The sequence below is a fragment of the Eleutherodactylus coqui genome, chromosome 9, assembly GCF_035609145.1.
Source record: "Eleutherodactylus coqui strain aEleCoq1 chromosome 9, aEleCoq1.hap1, whole genome shotgun sequence".
Lineage (NCBI taxonomy): Eukaryota > Metazoa > Chordata > Amphibia > Anura > Eleutherodactylidae > Eleutherodactylus > Eleutherodactylus coqui.
In genome coordinates, this window is record NC_089845.1 from 36,187,962 (window position 1) to 36,204,854 (window position 16,893).

Sequence of the window (16,893 nt, forward strand, 5' to 3'; positions counted from 1 at the left end):
GTAATCAAAGGGCTGCAGTCAGGAAAGACGTGGGAAGTACTAGCGTATATTCACATGGGGCAGGTTGTTTGCAGAAAGTTCAGCAAGTGAAGATCAGTTCCGCATATACGAACAGGGTTGTTTCTGCAGCCTATGCTGGATTGCTGCAAACCTTATCCGGGTGAGATGGGCAGATCTAGAAATTTCTACAATGAACCTAACACATGTGAATACTGTATACCGAGGCTGAAATGCAGCACATCCTTTTCTCTGGCCTGCGTGATCCACACAACGATACATGCTTATTTTGGCATTAGACGCCAACATGCTGGTATGTGGATGGATTGGTTGGCTGGAAGGTGTGTCTCCCAGCTGACCAATCAGCACGTGTCTATACACACTTATCCCGCCTCCTCCTCATGCTGGTTATACATCTAGTCTGACGGTGTTTCTGATCTAGTTGGCGGCTCCTGTCTTGTACGTTGTCAGACAAGTCTGTTTGGTGTTAAGGATATTTGGGGAGTTGACTTCTATCTCCTGACTTATTGCTATTTCTGCATTGGTATTCTATCTGGCTCATTATGTGCTTGTGTAACATCTCTACCGCACGTTTTGTAATTTATAATAGCAAACATACCTGTTTCCAACTACAGAGAGTCAGGGTCGCCCAGGTTCCTTACTTAGGGTCGCCCACATCAGGCCAAGTGCTCTCCTTTTAGGTAGGGTCTCATTGCATTAGTAGGTTGTGGTCAGATTTCCTTTCCCCCAATTCTCAGCTGGGAGAAGAATTAGGTCTATACATGGGCAATCTCATCCTGGGCATTTCCGGAGTGCAGCAAGTTCAGTCTGTAACACCAATAGTCTTTAATGGAAGGGTCTGCACACAAGTAGCTGGAAAAAGACAAATGAGAGTAATTGGACCCCCATTCTGCTGATCGGTTGGGGTCCCAGAGTTGTAATCTGCACCTGTCAGGTCTTTATGGCATATGCTGTAGAAGTGCCACAAATACCTCAGAGGAGAATACTTTGGATGTGGATGTAGACAGGAATAATATAATTAGCTGACAGCCAACTCCCCAAAGCTCTTGAAAATGTTGTCGACTGAAGCACCAAGTAGAAAGTTCCATAACTTTTGATTATTATACAATGATTAAAGCTGCACTCTTTTCATGTCTTAATTAATTTCTAGAATACAAATCAGTGCAGGTTTCTAATGTAGATGTATTTATAAGTCTGTCCATATCCCTTTCCTATACAGGATCCGTGCCGTGGAAACAGGCAGCCATATAGCTCATTGTAAAGGGAGGTCCATACACAGCTTCCAGTGTCCAGCAGAATGCTGGGTGTGCAGATAGGTTATGTGCATGCAGGGCACAAATATGGCGCCCCTCACAGGCGCCACTTGTATGTCCTACTCAGATATTTACTACAGTCCCTTGTGTTTGGCTTTAAATTATATTTTAACAAGAACACAAAATGGGTTAATAAGGATAACAAAAATGGGAATAGCAACGCTAACACGAACCAAACTGGTGTGACGGAACCTGTCTAAATTGGGGCAATCACCCTGATGAGGGTAGCCTCCGCCCGGAACCTGGGCGCATCTATACTGTCCATAGGTGGTGATAGGGGAGGTAACATAGTAACATAGTATGTAAGGCCGAAAGAAGACAATGTCCATCTAGTCCAGCCTGTCTATCCTCCTGTGTTGTTGATCCAGAGGAAGGCAAAAAAAAACCAAGAGCAGAAGCCAATTAGCCCTTTTGGGGAACAAATTCCTTCCCGACTCCCTAATGGCAATCAGACTGTCCCCTGGATCAACCCCTAAAAGTTCCTACCTGCCTGTATACCCGGATTAACAATTAACCTAAGATTTATATCCTGTAATATCCTTCCCCTCTAGAAAGACATCAAGTCCCCTTTTAAACTCCTCTATGGATTTTGCCATCACCACATCCTCAGGCAGAGAGTTCCACAGTCTAACTGCTTTTACAGTAAAGAACCCCTTTTCTGTGTTGGTGATGAAACCCGCTTTTTTCTAACCGTAGGAGATGCCCTCTTGTTACCGTTGCAGTCCTGGGTATAAACAGATCCTGGGAGAGATCCTTGTATCCTCCCCTCATGTACTTATACATGGTTATTTGATCGCCTCTTAACCATCTTTTTTCTAGAGTAAATAATCCCAATTTTGATGCCTCTCTGGGTATTCCAGTCCCCTCATTCCATGTATTAGTTGTTCTTCTTTGAACCCCCTCCAGTACTGTAACATCTTTCCTGAGCACCGGTGACCAGAACTGTGCGCAGTATTCCATGTGGGGCCTGACAAGTGTCTTATATAGTGGGAGGATAATGTTCTCGACCTTCGCCCCTATACTTCTCTTAATGCACCCCAAGACTTTATTAGCTTTTACAGCAGCTGACTGGCATTGGTTACTCCAGTTTAATAGTCTACAGTGCACTAGTACCCCCAGGTCTTTTTCCACATCACTTTTCCCTAGCAGTATATAGTGTATATTGGTGACATCCGTTTCTCCTGCCCATGTGCATAACCTTACATTTATCAACACTGAGCCTCATTTGCCATTTTTCTGCCCAAGCCCCCGGCTTATCTCGGTCCGTTTGTAGCCGCACATTGTCCTCCGTTGCATTGATTATATTGTATAATTTTGTATCATCTACAAATATTGATATTTTGCTGTGCAGCCCCTCTATCAGGTCATTGATAAATATATTGAACAGAATGGGGCCTAATACTGAACCCTGCGGCACCTCGCTAGTGACAGTGGTCCAATCAGAGTATGAACCATTTATTACCACCCTCTGCTTTCTATCATTGAGCCAATTCTTTACCCAAATACACACGTTTTCACCCAATACGATAACAATTGGCAGAGCAGCACTAGGAAAGGATGTTACTAAAGATGCCAGGGACTTATCTGAAAGCGTGCGGATGCCGAGACCAGAACTCTACAATGAAGATGAATACCCGGCGCCCTCTGAGAGGACATACATATACCTTCACACTGGCTGATTGGTGGACAGGGAGGGGGCTCACCTAGCTGACCAATCAGCCCATATATACAATGGGGAGATGTTTTCATGTTGGCACCCAGCATAGAAATGAAAAGATGTTTGCACCAGCTCTGCGCTTCCATGGGGCGGGGATAATGCGGTAATGTCACCCTGGACCCACTTCATGAGCGCAGTCGATGCAGTACAATATGAGTTCGCTGCAGGGAATCACAATGCCCATTAGGGGAAGGGGAGAGAAACGAGCATCGTAAAGGGCTTTTTACACGGTCAGATGTTCAGACAAAAACATTCATTAGTGTTTGTTGCCCGCTCATCAGGCGATGTGTAGGTGCCACCAATAACATGATAGGTAAGTGAATGTTTGTCAGGTGATCACCTTTCATGTGGCATAAAAATCATGGTCGGCAGCACATTCCCATGTAAACAGGAGATGTGCTGCTGGTCGTGATGAAACAGCATGTGGGACTAACGATCGCATGAACAATCCTTCGGCCTCCATACTGTGTGAATTGATCTGTGAGAAGACCAGGTAAAATAAGCTCCAGTCTCATTGATCGGCACTCGTCGCCATGTTTAGACACGGTCACAGCTTGTCGGTCATGATAGTGTCGTGGCATGTCACTCTGCAGGTCATTGAGTGACATACGTTGTGTGGGGGCTGCTATTAAGCAGCATGTCATCTGCATGCTGGTATTCTGAGAGTTCTCCTTTGAGAGAGGGTTGGTGCCTTCTCTGTGCTACCTTTCAGCAGGCGAGGGCTTTATATTCCTACCCCTCCCCTTGTCCATTGCTGTTTATTCAGTTCAGTTGGTGGTTGGAGCCTCTATTATTGATGAAAGTCGTCTTCTTACAGGTAAACACAGCGAGAGGAACGTAAAGCAGCACTTAAGGGTTTCCCTCCAGGTATTTTAATAAGCATAGCCAGGTCCTAGGAGAAGACCATTGGGCCGTCCTTTTCAGGACGCTAACTCCACATTTAGGCAGGGGGTACTAGTAAGGGGCAAGTTACTCCCATCTTCTCATGGCTGGTGTAGTGTAGTTTTAATCAGCATTATACGGTGTCCTTTTGTGGTTCTGTGTGAATGCCGCTCTGTGCCCGTGGTGTTCTAGTGCCACATGGACACAACAGACACCTTCTACTTCACTGCTTGGTGTCACGGCTCGCCTCTTTACCTATTGGCTATAATGCATATCTTGCTTTTTCTTTTCTCATTGATCTTGTTCAGTGCAGGTTGTGTTTTTAACATTAGACACTCCTGTTGTTTATTGCAAGAAAAAGCATCACTGCCGCTCAGACATCTCATGAGTAAAACTGCGATTTTTCTTGTGGTGGTATCGTGATCACCAGGGTGAAGGTGCCCTAATGGTGTGCATACCCACAGTAACTATTGTGAATGAATGAGACATTTACGGAGTGACAATCTACCTCACTTTCAAAGCTTATTGGGCTCCTGAGGACCCAAGTACCGGCTTGGTGAAACGCGTTTACTCATAGACAGAATCTAACAACTCTTGAACCTTCATCCAGAATCTGGTTGGTTTAGCAGGAATTCTATTTCATTTTGGCTAAATACCACCTGAAAAGTTTCTAGTCCTAGACCGAATCTGTGGAACTCGCCTAGAATGAGCTTTGTTTAGCCAATATTCCACTTTATGCAGCTAATACCACCTGGTAAATTTCTTGTTGAGGGTTTGACAAAGGCTGATTTGAATGGACTGATGTCCTTTTTAATCCTACAATACATGTTAAGCCCATTTACACGCAACAATTATCACTCAAAAGTCCTTCAAACTATGGCATATGGGTGTTAATCGTTGAGTGTAAATGCTGCCATCGTTCACTCTTCGGCTAAGCGATGATTTTAAGGTGAGCTTAAAATCCATAGTTCAGCCGGAGAGAGATAACAGGGACAGCACACTGCATTCTGCATGAGTCGGAGATTACATTGTATTCTGCTGACAGCCCATGCGAGAACCAAGCACAAGCTGGAATCTGCAAACAGCTCCTATAGGCCCTTTTACACAAAGTGTCCATTAGCACTTTATGCAAAATGATCACTAAAACGATCAATCTTTCAAAGATTGTCTTTGCGTGTAAACGGGCCTTTACTTACAACTTTTGCAGGTAATTTTAGGGACCGAGGGTGGTAGGGCACATTCTAAAACACCCACCTTGAAGCATCAGAAGAGGTTGTTCCACCTTTAATCTGCACTAGGTGTTAGTTTAGGATACAATCCGACCAGCAATCAAATATCCTGACAATAGTCTATACACTAATTGCTTCAGATTGTACAGACTAGATATAACACTATAGCAGCAACTGAACATATATTGTGAATAACTGCAAACAAAACACAATTCTCCAAGTTGGGTTTTCAAGAGAGTTTATTAGGAAACTGAATTTGGAAAACTTCATTATAATGAAAGCAATCCACTGAATCTAGGAAACCAAACAGACCGAACATTGCCAGCTACACTTGGTAACTCAAGATGAAGAAATTGGAACTAGAACTAGATCTTTTATGCAACATTTCATTAGTTGATATTGTGGAACCTTAGTCGAGCGCTCCAGTGTTAACAAGGACCTGGGCAAGAATCTCAAGGTTTACATCTGTAATAAGAGAAAAAAAACTGACAAAAAAAGAAACAAAAAACACCACAAGTATACTGTATTAATAATATACACTCAGGCACCCGGGAGAAGTTGTCGGAATCTAATGAAATTTTCTCTTTGGGATTTTAACGCTGATGTGATTACAATATCTGACCAAAAGGATCATTTATTGTGGAGAACTGACCCCTTGTAGGGAGGCTCTAGTACCCTGTTGTACCACTTCTAGCTTGGATACAAGATGTGATACAGATGGGCACGGAGGCTCTAGTACCCTGTTGTATCACCTCTAGCTTGGATACAAGATGTAATATAGGCGGGCATTGAGGCTGTAGTACCCTGTTGTACAACCTTTAGCTTGGATATAAGATGGAATACGAGGGGCATGGAGGCTCTAGCACCCTGCTGTACCAGCTGTACCTTGGATACGAGATGTGATACTGGATGACATGGAGGCTCTAGTACCCTGCTGTACCAGCTGTACCTTGGATACGAGATGTGATACTGGATGACATGGAGGCTCTAGTACCCTGTTGTACCACCTCTAGCCTGGATACAAGATGTGATACAGGGGGCATGGAGGCTCTAGTACCCTGTTGTACTACCTCCAGCTTGTATACAAGATGGGATACGGAGGGTATGGAGGCTCTAGTACCCTGCTGTACCGCCTGTAGCTTAGATAGAAGATGGGATATGGGGGCATGGAGGCTCTAGTACCCTATTGTATCGCCTCTAGCTTGGATACAAGATGTGATACAGATGGGCATGGAGGCTCTAGTACCCTGTTGTCCCGCCTCTAGCATGGATACAAGATGCAATATAGGCGGGCATTGAGGCTGCAGTACCCTGTTGTACAACCTCTAGCTTGGATAGGAAGATGGAATACGAGGGGCATGGAGGCTCTAGTACCCTGTTGTCCCGCCTCTAGCTTGGATACAAGATGTAATATAGGCGGGCATTGAGGCTCTAGTACCCTGCTGTACCATCTGTACCTTGGATACGAGATGTGATACTGGATGACATGGAGGCTCTAGTACCCTGTTGTACTGCCTCTAGCTTGGATACAAGATTGGATATGGGGGACATGGAGACTCTAGTACTCAGCTGTGCCGCCGTTAGCTTGTCTCTTTGGACAATGAAATATTTGGAGCTGCTTGTGCTTGTCGGACAATCAGATGCTCTTCTCTAGTGATGGTCTGTCGGTGACGTCCTGAGCCCGGACCCCTTGTGTGGCCTCACACATCCACTGGTCCCAGCATAGTCCGATGGCCAGTCCTATCAGTGATTGACAGCTATCTGTGAAGGACTGTATATACAGGGATGTCAATCACCAATAGTACTGCCTTTTGTGCCATTACTTGGCCAACTATCGCCTAGTGTAGAAGTATCCTGTGCCAAGGACTGCGCCATTTTGTAGAACATTCTCTTTGCATATACCAGTGGTGACGAGAAATGCAGCCAACCACTTTTATACACTCTAGAGATGTGCCTACATATTACACGGCCACGAGGTGGGCGCTATATACATATCTACTGCCATCTGGTTGGCACAGCTATATATATATCTACTGCCATCTGGTTGGTTCCCTGGGTTTCATCTGATGCCGTGCAGTGTGGGTTGTGTTTCTTACACTTACCTTGAAGAGCAGGATAAAAGGGAGAAAGTGTCCGCAGGATATTTGTCACAGTATTTGCATCTTTCCCTTTGAGGAGATGAAGTATGTCCGGACTTAGGGTTTTAGAGGTATTTCCTTGTGTATGGCTGGATGAAGGCCTCTCAGAACGAGCTTCAGAGAAGCAGTTGCCATCCGAGGACGATGGTCCAGGATTGGCAGGATTTTCCGCAGCACCTACTTCAGAAGTTTCTCCTGTACAAGTGCCTTTTAGCGAGTCCTTTTCCTGAATTTTTGAAGTCTTGTCCTTTAAACTATTCTGTGAGATATGAGGCGTATCTGTTACCGTACGCATCTCTCGCTCAAACATCTCGGGAACATAGGATCTTTCTTTGGGATTGTTAACATTTGTGTAAGTGGCTGCAATAGAAGAGGAACGTGAAGACCCTCCAGATGAGCTCTGCTGGTGGGATCCCATGATATTCATGTAGGAAGAAGACGACGAACGCACGGTGGGAGGATCGTCACACTCCTTGTGAGGTCTCTTTTTTCCGCTCCGAAATTCTAAAATGAATTAACGTTGTTTGAAACAATAAATTTAGGTTTGCAAACATTCCTCATTTACTAAACTTTGTACAATAAAAAGGAAATCTGGATTTACTGGTAATCTCCTAAAGGGTGAAGGGACACGAGCGGATTTGAATTACGAAATCTGGAGCGGGCGTGCGTGCGCCTACGCATTCCGTAGCAAATACCGCCCATAGTATGCTATACAAAAGTTATTTTTTCATGCACAAGAGCAGAAACCAACTGCGTTTTCTGCTTATGGTTGAAAAATCGCAGCATACTCCATTTTCGCATGGAAATCTGTACTGCGCATGTCCAACGGCGAGCCGTGCGGACCATCCACGGTACAGAAAAGAAGAAAATAAAGGCATGCGTGGACACCGGCCGGGAAGGGGCGGATTCTGCTACGGGCATTGATTGGATGAGCGTGGAAATAGAGAACCAATCACAGCCATCACTTCCTGTACAAAGGTAGGAGTCAAGCTCAGAAATGAAGAACGCGGCAGTGGAGGTGAGAAAGTGCAACAAACAGGCAACAGATGTTTTGGGCATTAACACATTTCCTTTGGTCTCTGTTGATAAGTGAAGCGGCTGCTGCCCACTTGTTACATTTTCTCTCCTCTGCTGCCATGTAATCCCTTTATTTTTCGGATTAAAGGGCTTCTTTTTCATCCGATGCACGCCGCATTCTTCATTTCTGGATTAAATGACCCATTTACTTTAGAGAACTCATGCCTTTGCTGGGAACCATCTGGATTACACACATCCGGTTTCACCCGTTTATGCTGCCGTAGTGCCGATTATCTCTAATTATTTGGACTGCACCATTATCAAGGCTTTTCTTCTCCTGTCCAGCATATTGAGCCTACAGGAGATCTGGCTGGGGAGAATTGCACTCCATAGTTCGGCCCGTAGAAGTGATTGCAACATTCCCATGTCCAGTAGAAATGGACATAGAAAGGACCAAAGCCAAAGCAGATACTGCATGTGAAGCCGGAGAAGCAAGAAATAACTAGGTGGGACTCCAGTGGGCACCGAGTCATAGGAGGCTCACCGAACCACTGCAGAAACCCATGGGAATCCATGCAGGGATCAGACTGCTGCAGCTTAACCCCTTGAGTGGCGGGTTTCCTACCACCCTGTCGTGCCCACCAGGGCAGGTTTTTTAAATGGTCTAATCATTGAATTTCAACTAGTTTTGCAGTTGCGTCTCAAGAGCCATAACTTTTTCATTTTTCCATTGACATGGCCATATAAGGGCTTGTTTTTTGCGGGACAAGTTGTGATTTTTTAAACAGGGGGGAGGAAAAAAAGAAATGGGGAAAAAAGAAAAAAAGGGGCCATGTCATTAAGGGGTTAAATAATGTATTGACTTCCTTCTCTGGGTCATTACGACGCACACGGATACCACATGTGTGATTGTATTTTTGATTTTTTACAAAGTAAAGGGAGACAAGTGGTTTTTTTATTTTTTTAATAATTTTTTTACTTTTTTTTTTTGTCTCTTTTGGGGACTTCCACAGGGACCCATCAGGACCCCTGATCACATTCCGGGGGTCCGATGGTGACAGCCCTTCACATGCTGCAGTGACAGCCCTTTACATGCTGCAGTCACATAGACTGCAGCATGTAAAGGGTTAACACAGCAGAGATCAGAGGTTTTCTCTGATCTCTGCTGTAAGAGCTAGTACCTAGCTGTCCTCTGACAGCTAACAACCAGCTCTCCCTGTCACAGAGACCATCGGCTTGCTTCTGACAAGCCGATGGTCTCTATGGCAACCTGTAAACAAAGCAGGACATTGCCGACATGTCGGCAATATCTTCTGCTGGTTTTTCAAAGCCCTTGCTTTGTTCTCTGTGGGTCTGTGCAGGCAGAGCACACTGTCACCGCTTGTGGCATTGTGCTCTGCAGCTCCCATAGTGATACATAGCCCGGAAATCTTCCGGGCTATGTTGCTATGAGCAGTGGAGCTTGTCCCCGGAAATTTTCCGGGCGTGCCACTCAAGGGGTTAAAGGGGTTTTCTGGGGCAAATACTACTGATGACCTATCCTCAGGATAAGTCATTAATAGTTGAGCGACCGGGGTCCAACGCTCGGGACCCTAACCGATCAGCTGATTGTAGGACAGCTGACAGCGCCACAAATACACAGAGGTGGTAGATCAGCTGAAACCTGAAATGCAGGAACCCAGCAGAGATTGGAGAGGAGACGGATGTCGCTGCAACACTCCACTCCTGTCTGGCATCTCCAACATAGCGATCCTTGGTGGCTCTCCTCCTGGGGATCCACGCTTCCCTTTATTAGATGCAGAAAAAACCCTTCCAAGTTGCAGACCTGAACAAGTGCAGAAACACTGAAGGCAGATTTAGTGGAAGCAGCTCTTCTTGTTCCCATCAGTTTATTGTCATTAGTCTCAGATGTCGCTGTCATGAGGCCGTTATTCTTTTTTTTAAGCATTAAATTGGTTGACGAGATTTAACGAGAAAGCAAATTCTGTGGAAATGATCTGAATGTGTTCATGTTTATGACTCTCAGGTTATTGAGGCACAAGATGCATCACAGACAGGAAAGTTGCTAAATAATATAAAATTCATAAATGTAAATCCTACATACCGGAGGCGCTACTGCATTCTGAAGGCGAAGCGCAGGCTCTGCGCTTCTCTGCCCTCGTATCTTCCAGTGGCGCACGATCAAGGGAATGAACGCTTGTAGACGTACAAGCAGAAGACATTGAAGACGACGGACCTTCTGTGCGCCACTGCAAATCATTCAAGCCTTTAAAATACAAATAAATTAATAATTACCGAAGAGTGAAGCTAAATCATCCCCCTCGTTGGTTTTAACTAAAATTATACCCGACATATATATAAAGTAGCAAAAAGAAACAGATTACAAAGATAGACTGACACTGAAACCTCACCTTGGTTGGCAGCACCTGTAGGATGTGGGTTGTCATAAGGAGAATTCTAGAGAAAAAAAAAACAGACATGTCATGTGGTCTGCCACGTAAGGCTGGGTTCTCACAGGACGGAAGACCCGCGGCTTGGCCGCACTGAAAAACGGCAAGATATCCGCGGGATAAGTACAGCTTCAAAACCCCTGGCCGCAGCTTCGCCGCCTGCATCTCCACTGCCTCCCAATAGAGAGGAGAGAGGCCGCTGCGGAAATGAAAAAAGAATTGACATGTCGTGTCTTTCTTTTCCACGTGGCACGTCAGTTTCAGTGAGGTTTAGCCGCCACGTGTGGACGAGATTTTTGCAAAATCTCGTCCCCGTTGCTGGCTAATCCTGGAATTAGGAGCTGCGGGTGGAATTGCTGTGCGGACATTCCGTCCCATGTGAACCCAGCCTAATGAATATATGTCTGCATTGTGCATCACCAGGTTGCTGACTAAGGCCTCATGATATGCGGAATCCATGATTGGCACCTGCGCGAAAGATCCGCAGTTCAAGCCTCCCATTGGAAAGCATGGAGTGCCCGCACCAAGACGCGCACATGCAGATTTTTTTTGTGCGGAAAAGAAATCATAATATGCTTCACTTTACTGCAGATTCCGTGCGGATGGGCTCCACTGATCTCTATGGCAGCGAGCGATTCGCAATACATCCGCAATTGAATTGGAGTCCAAACTGGGAGGAGGGGGAAGGGAGTCACAATTTTTTGGGGGCTTGCAATTTTTTTCCACACAGACGATCCGCTGTGCATCCGCGTGGGCGGGAGGAAAAAACACATCCGTGATCGCCTGCAAGCATTTAAAAATAATTTCCCCACTGACTCGCAGGCCTTCCGCTGTGGAGTCCGCACGTGCCTTGGACATGAGGCTTAAGAGCTCCCACACACTTGCGATTGCGTTTTTTGTTAACGTGATTGTCAATGGGACTTTCTAATGTTAAAAACGCAACGCAATGCGCCAAAAATGCAGTCGCGTGCGGTGCGTTTTTATACAATAGAAAGTCCAATTGACAATCGCGTTAACAAAAAACACAATCGCAAGTGTGTGGGAGCCCTAACTCTGCAGCTTGTGTCTTCATGACTTGAGAGTTGTTGCCCCAAACCCATTTCTGGAGCCCCCAGAGAGTTTCACAGCTTATCTAAATGATGGCAAAATTGGCGCAAACGTTGCAGACCTTCGAGCTAGGGAACGAAGGTTTATTCTGCAGGAACGTCTGCAACTGTTTGTTTAGCTAATAAATGAACGCTCTTGTTGGCAAAACATTTAGTTGAAGGCAACCAATCTGCTGGGAGTGACTTTACACTTGGTCAGCGGTCACTTCCATACAGAACAGGCGTGTAAGCTGTAGGAGCCGCAACGTGTGAGAAATACAGGCCTCACGATATAGAATTCTGTACTAGATGATAACTTTCACAGTAAAGTTAACACTGTATAAAATGCATATTCAGTACGGATTGAGTTACAGTATTTCTTCCTCCAGCTAACACCTACAGGTTTGTAATAGTGTCATTTGAGCTCCCACATTGCACTAACGTGTGATACTCCAAGTCAAGTAGGCAGAACAGGTTATGGTTTAAGGATATCCTTGAGAGAGAACACCGGTAGCAACGTCTGAGGCCCTGACCACCATAGCTACTTGACCTGTGCAATACTGAGGAAATCTTGAAAACATGACCTGTTGGGATCTCTTAAGGACTGGAGGTGAGAAACGCTGGACTAGAAGACACAATGCAGTTCCAAGTCCGTACAAGAAAAAAAAAGTAATCAACATATCATGCGGAGCTTTTCTTTAAATACCTACTATTGGTGCTGATCTGGATATTGTGGAGGAGCTGTCAGGGGTTGAAGCGTTCAGAACCTGTAAGTTTAAGAGTAATCTGTTAGAAACTTCACTGAAACTAATTTGGAAAGCTGCTTCAGCTTTCATGTGAGATGCAATGAAGCAGTAAACATACGGGCAGATTTATGAAACTGTCAAAAAGTAGAAAAACTTGCCCATAGCAATCAATCCCAGCACAGCTTTCCGTTTTGAAGGGCTATAAATGAAAGCTAGGCTGTGATTGGCTGGTATGGGTATTACAGACTGTCTACAAGTAAAACGGTTTCATAAATCTCCTTCACTGCAGAGGTGGACCTCCCCCTTTAGAGGGATTGTCCAAGTTATGGTTTGGTTTTTAACATTAAATTTCCATAAAATTCTTGAGAACAGATTCAAAGTATAAAGACCCCTTTGTAACTTTATTTGTCTGTACTTAAGTACATTCTTTTTTTCAAAGTATTAATGGTACAAGAAAATTGCACTCAATTCATACTTAGAAACTCTATGAAAGGGATTGTTGGAAAGAAAAACAAAACTTAAGGGGTAACAAAAATATTTTAAAACGATTCATTTAGAAAATTATCCTTAATGTTTAAAAGATGGAGAATGTCATTATTAGAAGTTAATCACACAGTCCACAGTTTGTAGAACTTAGAAAACTTATTTAAACATTTCCAAAATGAGGGGGAACCCACAGATCTCAGACAAAGGGTCACCAATGGGGACATCAAGTTCTGTACAGGGTGGCAGAATAAGTATGCGCTACATAAATGTGTAAAATAAATAAATATCCCCCAAGTATATATAAGTTGGCTAGTGTTACAGTGTTTAGTTATTCCTTTTATATCTGAAACTCTTGGGAGTCCCTTCACCTAAGGTAGTCATGTGATCTTAATCCGGACCAGCTGAGATCTACTTGGGTCTGTGTGTTCAGTTTCTAGTCAGTTTCTCAGTTAGCATAGCACCTGTGTGATACTATTACATGGACCCTACCACAAAAACTGCTTAGGGATAAGCAAACACTCCTGTCACAGTTACTGATGACCGCACAGCTTTTGACACAGCTATAACAGAGGAGATCACAGCTCAGCCTCCTGACTGTATACATATGATCTGTAGCTTATTGAGGTGAAGACAGAATGTACTGCATTAAATGGTACAGTCTCTAGCTGTTCATGCGAAGTTGTGCCGATGCATCATTGAAATCTCCTGTTTTTGTTTATGTGCCTGTATTGTATGCTAAATGTCTTAAGACGCAAAAACTTTATTTAATAAGAAAGATTTGAATAATAAAAAAAAAAAAAGCTGAAACCTCATCATGATGGTGTCCGATTAGCATCAGACTGGAGGCTGCACTGCATTGAAAAGACTGCAAAAGTGCATTTATAGCAGTAAGGATATTACTTTGTGTCTGCGAGCAGAACACTTACATCTAGTCCTTTGCATTTCAGAATGTATTGTTCCAGCTGGTTACTCAGCTGCTGCGTTAAGTTCAGCACTACGGTCGCTTCATCTCGGGATGTGATCTTGAACTTTTCCTAGAAAATGTAAAATTTGTTGTTTTGCATTACAATTTTATATTCAAATTTAAAAAAAAAAAAAAAAGTTAATAATCCCCTCTACAATGTAATACGACTGGTCAGATAAACGCGAGTGTGAACTTACCGAATAACTTAAAGCCATCTGTCTTTTATCTAAAACTTGAAACTGTAAAAACAAGATGATCAATAATTATTAGTTACACTTTTGTTACAGTTTAGAACATTCACGTGCCGGCCACCACACCGGGGTTTGTGCCGCCTTCTTCTGCTCCGACCCCGGTGTATTGTGGCGCTGACAGCGATCACCCGATTGTCTGGGTCCCTGACGATTACCGATTGATTGATATCCTGAGCGTCGGTCATCAATAGTGTTTACGTGAAAAATCCCTTTAACTCCATCAGAATGCAGAACCCAGGCATCCTATTCAGACAAGGCTTGGGCAGCGGGTTAAGGATATGGACACATACTTTTTTTACGTGGTCATATTTGAAATCAGTAATTTTTTTCCCATACAATGACCTTGCCAACCCCTGCTGACAAAATACATAGAGATGGAACACAGTGTATAAACAAGTCCTAGAGGTGTCATGGCCTTGGCAGAAGGTCGGTAGAGTCCGCTACAGTTTCTCCATAAGGCCGGGCTCACATCAGTGTAATGTCACTGCGTATTACATATGGTGAATGGAATCAATGAAGGCCCATTGATTTTCATTCATCCATTCACACTTGCGAATATTCATTGTGTAATATGTGCGTGAAAAAAGAATGCAGCGTGTTCTATTTTACCGTCCATTATGTGCAATAGAGCCCTTTGTTCTCTATGGGTGCGTAATCAGTGCTGTACATATGCAATTACAATGCCCAATGCATGCGAATGTCTGTTCGCTCGCTGCCTTCCCATTGTGCTTCATTGTGTTACTTGTGCGCGATCAGACCAGGACGGCTACTTTTCGCTCCCACGTGCATCGGTTAGCAGTGGGCGCCCATCGTCCTGACGTAAGTCACTGTCTGTCTTCCTCTGGACCACCTTTAATCAGTTCTAATCACTGCTCAGTGGAAGCAGCCAAGACCTGCCGTTTTGGAGAAGCTCTTGCCCAATCCTCTAGTTGTCACAATTTGGCCCATATCAAATTCTCTCAGATCCTTATGCTTGCCTATTTTTTCTGCTTCAACCTAACTTAATTAACTTATTGTTCACTTGCTGCTTAAAGATACCTTTACATGGGCTGATAGTCGCCTGCATAATTCTAAAAAAAAAAACCCCAGAGCGACCGTCAGCCGGTGACCGCGCGCGGCCTCCGACCAGAGCGGCCGTCAGCCGGTGACCGCGCGCGGCCTCCGACCAGAGCGGCCGTCAGCCGGTGACCGCGCGCGGCCTCCGACCAGAGCGGCCGTCAGCCGGTGACCGCGCGCGGCCTCCGACCAGAGCGACCGTCAGCCGGTGTCCACGCGCAGCCTTTCACTAGAGCGACTCTCAGACGGTGTCTACACGGCATTGTACGAGAAGTCCCTCTATTGATGCTAGTCGTTCCATTTTCGCTTACTGAAACAGAATACTACGGAGCAGATTTTCACTCAATCTTGGAATGACTCCCGTTTACTACGAACGGTCAGAAGATTAGTCCGACCGTTCTACCTCCACTATCTGAGACTATTGCTCCGTTGTAATAGCATAGGAACAATAGTCGTTGGGACGGCCGGTGGGCACCCGACGGTCAACCCGTGTAAAAGGTACCTTTAGAGCATATCTCAGCTTCGTAGTTACACAGCTTGCGCTGCTCACGGTCATCCTGTGTAACGAACCCCATTGAAGTCAACGGGAGACTCGAGCATTTTTGCCATGCCCCCGCCAGTCTCTCTCAGCCAAAGACACTGCAGGACTTCTGCTTACCCATCCGGTCTTTGCTTTTCTTCACTGCGCAGTGGAGTTTTTTAAAACTCCTGCATGCCTTGCAATTGAATTGAAGACGGGCCGTGGATCAGACGGATTGCATTGACTTCAATGGAAGCCATCCGTGCCAGATCTGCACTGAAATAGAGTGTGCTGCATTTTTTCCCCCCGGATCAAATGGGTCCGCAAATCAAATCCGCATACTTTATTTCATTTGCGGACACACATGTATCCCAATGGGCGGCTTGATCTGCGGGTGTCCCTCGATACTGTCCATCCTTCAATCAACCAATGTGCTGGACCATGAAACAATATCAAAAATGGATATAATCTTGAAGTAAGACCTGAAGTCTCTCCTGCCTTCCCCATCATAATAATTGGGCGATTAGTTACTAATATAGGTCCCTCTGCATTAAATGTATATCTAAGCTCTAGATATTTCTGAAATTGGTTATGTGATTAAACTCTTCCTGCAAAGTCGAAAACAGTATGAATTGACCTTTCGGCAAAATATGCAAGAGGCATCTCATGCTTTTGAACTTAAATTTACATAAAATTAGATGAACTTTCATTTAATTCAGGTGGCCAAGGTGTGTCCCCAACTGATGCTGTGCGTCCCCGAATACAGACCATGTGTCATATTTACCACCACATCTTTTTGGAATATATTTTAAACCCATGAGCCTCCAAGGCTTTAAACAATAACAAGCTCTAAATAATAAGTGTTCCACTTCATCCCTCCAGAAGTTGGTGTAGTGGCCGCACGCTCCCCCTCGGTCAGGCACTTGACCCATTCTACAGGGCACCTAGCTTTCCTGAACAGTTGATTAAAGGGTTGTTTATGGTTAAGGCCCTTTTACATGAACCGATAAATCGTTCCATC

At 44.7% G+C, this 16,893-nt stretch overlaps 1 protein-coding gene across 2 annotated transcripts in view; it reads right to left on the bottom strand.

Moving 5' to 3' along the window:
• Nucleotides 1-5,380: 5,380 nt before the first annotated feature.
• Nucleotides 5,381-16,893, bottom strand: part of LOC136578998 (uncharacterized) — a 47,297-nt gene continuing 35,784 nt past the window's right edge. For both annotated transcript variants that reach the window (XM_066579240.1, XM_066579241.1), the window contains exons 10-16: nucleotides 14,243-14,284; nucleotides 14,008-14,115; nucleotides 12,560-12,616; nucleotides 10,726-10,771; nucleotides 10,419-10,580; nucleotides 7,262-7,801; nucleotides 5,381-5,624 (exon numbers count right to left, since the gene is read on the bottom strand). In XM_066579240.1, coding sequence (XP_066435337.1) covers nucleotides 5,569-5,624; nucleotides 7,262-7,801; nucleotides 10,419-10,580; nucleotides 10,726-10,771; nucleotides 12,560-12,616; nucleotides 14,008-14,115; nucleotides 14,243-14,284 — 1,011 coding nt within the window. In that variant the 3' untranslated portion in view covers nucleotides 5,381-5,568. The remainder of the gene's footprint in view (nucleotides 5,625-7,261; nucleotides 7,802-10,418; nucleotides 10,581-10,725; nucleotides 10,772-12,559; nucleotides 12,617-14,007; nucleotides 14,116-14,242; nucleotides 14,285-16,893) is intronic.